At 56.8% G+C, this 7,011-nt stretch overlaps 1 protein-coding gene across 1 annotated transcript in view; it reads left to right on the top strand.

Annotated features, from left to right (window-relative positions):
• Positions 1 to 403: 403 nt before the first annotated feature.
• BIN1 (bridging integrator 1) overlaps positions 404 to 7,011 on the top strand; it is a gene marked incomplete at its 5' end in the record, with an annotated part of 28,743 nt that continues 22,135 nt past the window's right edge. The window contains 3 exons of the mRNA XM_008563684.1: positions 404 to 484; positions 6,555 to 6,609; positions 6,732 to 6,826. Of these exons, the coding sequence (XP_008561906.1) occupies positions 404 to 484; positions 6,555 to 6,609; positions 6,732 to 6,826 (231 nt within the window). The remainder of the gene's footprint in view (positions 485 to 6,554; positions 6,610 to 6,731; positions 6,827 to 7,011) is intronic.

The following is a 7,011-nucleotide window of genomic DNA, read 5'->3' as shown; positions in this document are numbered from 1 at the left end:
CTGGCCCCCTCCTGCTCAGCTCCCTTTTCAGCCATCAGGGTGGGGGTTGAGCACCCTGAGGCGCAGTGTGAGATCAGCAAGGAGGAGGGTCCGATCCCTCATGCTGTCTTCGAAGCCTCCCTCCTCCTGGTTCCGGTCACTACAGCAAGCCTGTCCTGAGCTCCCACTAGTGGCTGATGGTTGAGCCCTGGATAGAGGGTGGGGAGCCCTCCAGACCCGATGGACCCAGTCCTGTCTTGGGGAACACAGCAGCCGGGAGACCTGACAGTCCCGGCACCCTAGGCTGGGTGACATTTGCTACGGGCCTCCCCGATCCTGGTCTGTGGTATTGGTGACTGAGCACTCTTGGTTTGGCCACTCTTTCTCAAGGTAACACTTTCCCCTTCTCTTTCTGCCTCTGCAGGTCCTCCAGAAGCTGGGGAAGGCGGATGAGACAAAGGATGAGCAGTTTGAACAGTGTGTCCAGAATTTCAACAAGCAGCTGGTGAGTGTGGGTGGCCGTTGGCCTTTGGGAGCTTGTGAAAATGGAATAGTGACTGCCAGGTGGAAGATGGCAGGAGCTGAATTTGTGGCATAGGAGAGCTCGGGGGATGGGGATCAGTGTTGGCAAGGTCACAGAAGACTTCTTGGAGGAGGGAGCACTGGCAAGCCATGAACTCTGGAAAGAGGTTGGGGTATACTTTAGGTTCTTGGTAAGACATAGAAAGGGTGGTGAGGGAAGGGGGAGGGTTGGCAGGTGATAGATTGTGGCCAGACTCTGGAAAACCTTGCACGTCAAGGCAGGTGGGAGCTATAGAAGCTTCTTGACGGGAGAGTGGCATCTGCAGGGTTTAGTGTGGGGGCAGAGCAGGCTGAATTTGATTTGGGCATCTGCTGAGCATGAACTGTTCCTGGCTGTGTGGCAGATTCCAGGCCAGGCTGTTTGTAGATGGCTTGTGGATGCCTCCCGACAACCTTGGAAGGAGGCCCGTACGATCGTTCCCCTTCTGTAGATGAAACTGTTGAGGCCCAGAGAAGTTGAGTTATTTGCCCAAGGCCATCCAGCTTTGGAAGTGGATTCAGGTCCGTACTTGTCTAGTTCCAAAACCTGGAAGAGACTTCCACGGCATCCTTACCAAGGCCCATTATAGGCCAGGGGCCAGTGACAGAAGGGGCTTAATCACGTTGGCAGCCTACAGGCTGGGAAAGTGGGGCAGCCACTTAAGACTTCCTGACCGAAGAGCTCTGCGTATCCTGTCTGGGCTGGCCCTGAAACTTTCCCCCAGAGATCTGCTAAGTTCAGAATAAGCCATTTTTGTGGCAGCATCTGAGGCGACCCTGGCAATTCCCCCTCCCTGGGGAGGGGGAAGGTAGCAGGAAGGGATGGAAAACTGGGCCATAGCTCTATAGTTTCTGCAGGCCAGTGAGTGACAGATGGGTATGGAGGCCAGAAGAGGCTACAAGGAAAGGGACCAGTGAGGCATGGGGAGTGAGGTCAGGGTCAAAGCTCTGCTGGGAAATAGGCAGGGTGGGCCTAGGCGGGGGGCACCAGGTCTCTCTGTAATCCTTGTCTATGTCTGAGGCCTTGGAAAGCACTGAAAATTCCCACTAAAGCCTCTACAGCTGGAGCGGAACCCAGGGGAAGGGGCCTTCTTTGGAGAACCCACTGGTCAGGGATGGGGGCAGCTAGGAGGGCTGGGGAGCAGCTGGAATAGGGCCAGGGAACATTCTGGGATAGGGTAGGAGCATTCTGGGTGAGGGTTGGAAGTATTGTGGGAGAGGACCAGAGAGCGTTCTGAGTTAGGCTGGGAGCATTCTGGGTAAGGGTTGGGAGCATTCTGGGATAGGGTAGGAGCATTCTGGGAGAGAGGGCCAGGGTGCATGCTGGGAGAGGGCCAGGGAGTGGCCGGGAGAGGCTCCAGCACTGCGTCCACCCTGGCCTGCCAGAGGGGCTCAGCCTGAGAGGCTCCCCAGGGCAGATATGGGGGCCACCGTGGCTGCCTGTCCCCCAGACCAATAATGGGAGATGTTTCAAGGCCCAGTTAGGCCCAATAAGAGGGATGTCTATTGCCTCTGTGGCCCTGGGCAAACCCTTGCCCTTTGAGCCTCAGTTTCCTCACCTGCAAAATACAGGCTTGAACAAGAATCCTGAAGTCTTAGCTTCTGATTCTGTTTCCTGGAAGTCCTGGGAACTGTCCCCTACTCAGCTGGCTTCCTCTGGTCTGGGCTGCTCTGAAGGCCTTTTAGGGAATTGCTGTTACTTGTGTACTTACTGTGGTCCAGATACTGCTATGCGTTTTTACAGACATATCCTTGCAGTCCTTGGAATGGGTGCTGATATTCTCTTCATTATGCAGATGAGACACTTGAGGCTCAGAGAGGTTAAGGAACTCCTCCAAGGCCACACAGCTGGTATAGGGGCTTGGAGATTTACATCCAGGCCCTGGAGCCTTTAACTCACTCTCAGTTCCTTCTGGAGCTGACCCCCCATCTTGAGGGCAGCTGGCTGGGCTGGGGAGAAATGTCATGGCAGCTCCTGAGCTGCAGTCCTGGGGTGGAGTTGGTGGGGTCTCCCCAGAGCAGGCCGGGCTGTTTGGTGGAGGGTGAGGAAGCACAGGTCTGGGAGCTGAGGTTCTCTGTGGCCTGGCCCCAGAGCTGAAACCACAGCATTACTCTCCCCATACATCCCTGAGTCACCCGTTCTGGGTCCCTGGCTCTGGGCAAGGAACCACTCACCGATCCTTGGGCAGAGGGGCTGGGCAGAAAGGCCAGGGCTAAAGATAGCCTATGCTGGTGGCTGCCAGGTGGCTGCCTGGCTGCAGGCACGGAGTGGTCACCTGACCTGGGGCTTTGACTTCCTTCAGCTTTGGTGGGGGTGGCTAGCTCTTTAGGGGCTAGGGGTGGTAGTAGGGAGGGTGGTTTTGAGGTCTCCTTCAAGGCTAGGGGTAGCTCTCCCTCAGGGGTTAAGGCAGCCTGGCAGCTCTGGGTTGGACTGGTGTGTGGGGATGCCTGGGGCATGGGGGTGGCTGCTGGGATTGGGAAGGAAGGGTGTGAGGTCACTATTCTTGAGGAAGTGAATTCAGGGAGCTGTAGTAGACTTGGCCTCAGACAAGCTGTGGGGCTTGAGAGACCCTGGGAAAGGCGAGATGGAGAGTGAGCATGGGAAGCCTGGAGGCTATGCTTCCTCCTGCATCTTTACCTGTGAATCCCAAGCATAGTGGGCCCAGCACTAGGCAGAGCAAGGATGACCCTTTAGTCTTCAAGGAAGCGAATTTCCCACCCCTTCCTAGGGGGTTGGGCCATAGGAGAGAGTATAGGTCACCCTGCTGTCACCTCTCACAACAATCCAGGTGCACAGCCCCTCTTAGGCCCACTTGGTGCTGGTCACAGGTAACACCCCTGCCTTCTGCCCCGAAGCAGACAGACCCCGGAGGGCCCACTTGGCCCCTGCCCCCAGAGAACTGCAAACCCAACTCATGCCCCCTTAGAGGCCATTCTGGGTCCTCCCAACTTCTCCAAGCTCTTCCTCCTAGTGGCACCTATAGTTTGCAGGACCCTGGAACTCAACATTGCTGTTTGTCTGTGTCTCACTGAGGTGGGGCATGTCTGATTCCATCTTGTCCTTAGGGCCTGTTCAGGGCTCTGCTCAAAGTGGGCATCCCTGGTTATTGAGTGAAGATTGATTCTCTGGTCCTGATTGCCTAGGGGCAAGAGTCAGAGCTGGAGCTAGAAGGGGGTTTATTCAGGAAATGACATCTCTGTTTCCTAGACCCACTGGGAAGATGGGGGCTTGGGTCTTTGGGCTACTGGTGGGGACTGATATTGAGAGAGGGACAGTGGGGGTGTGGGGATGCTGGCTGAGCCTAGGCCCTCACTGACTCCTGAGTCCTAGACCTGGGAGCAGGCTGAGGTGGACAGTGGCTGCAAAATCTTATCCTCCCCGCAGCTGGGCTCCACAAGGAGTGTGATTAGAACCTCAGGAACCTCCAGAGAATTGTTTCTCAGATGCCGCATTTAGGGGGCTGAGAGAGCCAGTTTGGAAGTGAACACACATTGCTCTGTGCTGGCCCGCCTGGGTGCTGCCCCCTGCAGAAGCCCCAGGTTGGGGAGGGCTGTGTCTGTCCTGGGGATCGGCTGGGAAGTGTGGCTCAGGGACCCAGCTGCAGTGAGCACAGGGGAGGCAGAGCGCAGGCAGCCCCTTGCACATCTGTGCACCATGTGCCTGCTCACAGCCCAGCGTTGTTTGGGAAGCATAAGGGGTCCTGGTACTGCCTGAAGCCTGGGTGAGTGCAGCAGCCCCAGGGGGCCCCCTGGCTCGGGTGCAGTGGAGAGGCAGGTGCTGGGGGATGGTGGGGAGAGGATGAGAGGTTCGGCTGGGATGGTGGAGGTGTGGCAGGGAGAGAAGCTGGGTCTGGAAGATTCTGTGACATCAGATGATACAGTAGCATCACCTCATGAACACACTTTCATCCTCACCTCAACCAACAAAGCATTCACTTGTTAAGATTAGATGGAATTCCAGAGGCCTGAATGCTTGGGCACTGGCCTTTTGCTTCTTCATTTAATCTTTAACCAGTGAGCCTCGAACTTTGATGTTCATAAGAATCACGTTATATACTCTATGGGGGACTGAAGGAATTTTAGAAAAGGTTTTTTATTTTTCTCTCTTCTGCCCTTCTTTATTTTTACTGTACAGCACCTTATGTGCTGCTCTGAAGCTCTCCCCGCAGCTGACTCTACTGTAACGTGGAAGCATTCATCATAATACATAGGCAAATGCCTGCTTTCCTGGGGGGCCACATGTTACCAGGTGTGCCCAAGCCTTGGAGGGTCTACCTGGCTCTCTCAGTCTCTGTGTGATTCTGGGCAATTTGTCAGCCCCCTCCGCTTCCTCCCCCACCAGGTGGGGACAGTGGCATTGAGAAGATGGTGCCTGGAAGGTGACGGCCCCAGTGGGCAGCTGGTGCATGGAGCTCTGTGGACCCCAGAGGAGGAGGAACAGGCCCCAGCTGAGGAGGGAGGGCCTGTTTGAGGGGACAGGAGAGGTTTGAGGGTGATGGGGGGTAAGCCTGTGAAGGTGGCTTTGTCCCAGTGGCCCTTGTCTGGAGATTGACCTGCGTAAGTGGAGACCACTTTCTGGCTCCTGCGGAAGCTCAAGGCTGGCCAGGCTGGGGCTCTGCAGGGGTGTTGGATCTCCTGGGACCAAGGCCAGCTGCTGGCTCCACATCTCCCTACCCTTTCCCCCCAGAGCCAGGGGATCGAGAGCAAGATTGTCTCTGAGGCATGAGGCTTGGGCTGGCGGCAGGCAGGGGTGGTCAGGAGGGTGTGCCTTCTCCCATGCAGGTCAGCCTCAGCCACTGCTGCTCTCCTGATGTCCCTCCAGTTCCCTCTCTGCCTCACATCCCTGTCCTCAGCATGAAGCCCATCCCCTGAGGCTGACCTTTAAGTTTCAAGGGCCCAGCCTGGCTCACTTGAGCCATTCCCTGCACACCTGTGGTGTGCCTGGCAGGGATCATTCACCCCAGTTGACAGACGAGGAGACTGTGGTTCAGAGAGGCTCACTTACTTGCTAGTAAGAGACTGAGCTAGGTTTGCATGGCCCCAAAGCATGTGTGTGCTTACCCCTCTTCTCACGCAGCTTCTGGAAATTTTGGCATCTCATGGCTGGTGGTCCCAGACCCCACTGCTGGCCTCGTCGACAGATCCTCGTTCACCAATCCTCCTTGCACCGGGAGCCCAGCTTTCCTGGCTCCTTCTGGCCCTCTGTGGGGGATTTGAGGCCTGGCCCACGGCTCCCCACTCTCTGCTTGTCCTGCTGTCTCAGGGAGATTCACCACCTGCCCATTCCCCCTCTTCAGCCTTTTCTTCATATGTCCTATATCCGCCCTCTCTGCTGGGCCAGTTTCCTCAGAGTCCTGGGCATGATCCCCACACTTTTGCACCCCTGCTAATGCCATTCCCTTCTGGAGGTCTCCTCTCCCTGGCGGTCAATCCTCCATCCACCAGAACCTTCTGTTCCTGTAAAGGCTCACACTGGGCTCTTCTTACCTGGTACAGTGCGGTGGGAGCCCTCTGCTCGTGGACACCCGCTGAGCTTGTGGACCGAGGTGCCTGGTCCCCACACCTGCCTGGCCTGTGCTTCTGTGTTCATTGGTCACTTGTCCGTGATTGTCTGAGGGCAGGTCTGTATGTCCCAGTCTCGCTGTACATGTGTGCTATGCCGTGTGTGTGTCATTCAGCCGTACCCTCAACGTGTCATCCAGGGCAGAGGGGTCCCTGTCTTCCTGCCTTCCTTACAGGGCTGTGAATGGTGCCCAAGGAACATGGGGCAAATGTCCCTGTGGGTACAGGGCTTCTGAGGCAGGGACAGTATCAGCAATGCAGTGCTGCTCGGTGTGAATTTGTGGCCAGAGATGCCATGGCTGCCGTCCTCTGACGTGTGCTCAGTGCTGGGCCTTTTGGCAGGACTGCTAACTGGTGGCTGCTGTTTGTCCCTGCAGGAGTGGCAGGAAGGAGAGGGTCAGGGACAGGGTGTGCCCTGGGCCCTGATCTGGTCCTCCTCTTTCTCTTTGCAGACCGAGGGCACCCGACTGCAGAAGGATCTCCGGACCTACCTGACCTCAGTCAAAGGTAAGGAGCAGGCAGGGCAGACATGGCCTGTGTGGAGGTGGTGGGTACAGAGCTGGAAGGGAGGTGGCAGGGCCACCAGGGCTGTCAGTGGGAGGCCCACACACCTCCTCTCTGCCCCCCAGCCATGCACGAAGCCTCCAAGAAGCTGAACGAGTGTCTGCAGGAGGTATATGAGCCTGACTGGCCCGGCAGGGATGAGGCAAACAAGATTGCAGAGGTGAGCATGAGGCAGATGGCCTGGTCCTTCCCAGAGAGTCCTTCTGGCCTCAGCTCCTGTCCTACCCTGCCTCGCCCTCTGGGACAAGCCCTCTGGTTCTCAGCACTCACATACTGTGTGCCCTTGGGCAAGTCACCTTCCTTCTCTGAGGGTCTTTCTTCTCCCAACACGCCCTCACACTCACT

Source organism: Galeopterus variegatus, unplaced genomic scaffold (assembly GCF_000696425.1).
Source record: "Galeopterus variegatus unplaced genomic scaffold, G_variegatus-3.0.2 Scaffold14521, whole genome shotgun sequence".
Lineage (NCBI taxonomy): Eukaryota > Metazoa > Chordata > Mammalia > Dermoptera > Cynocephalidae > Galeopterus > Galeopterus variegatus.
Note: the sequence above shows the minus strand (reverse complement) of the source record. Positions and strands in the feature narration are given on the sequence as shown.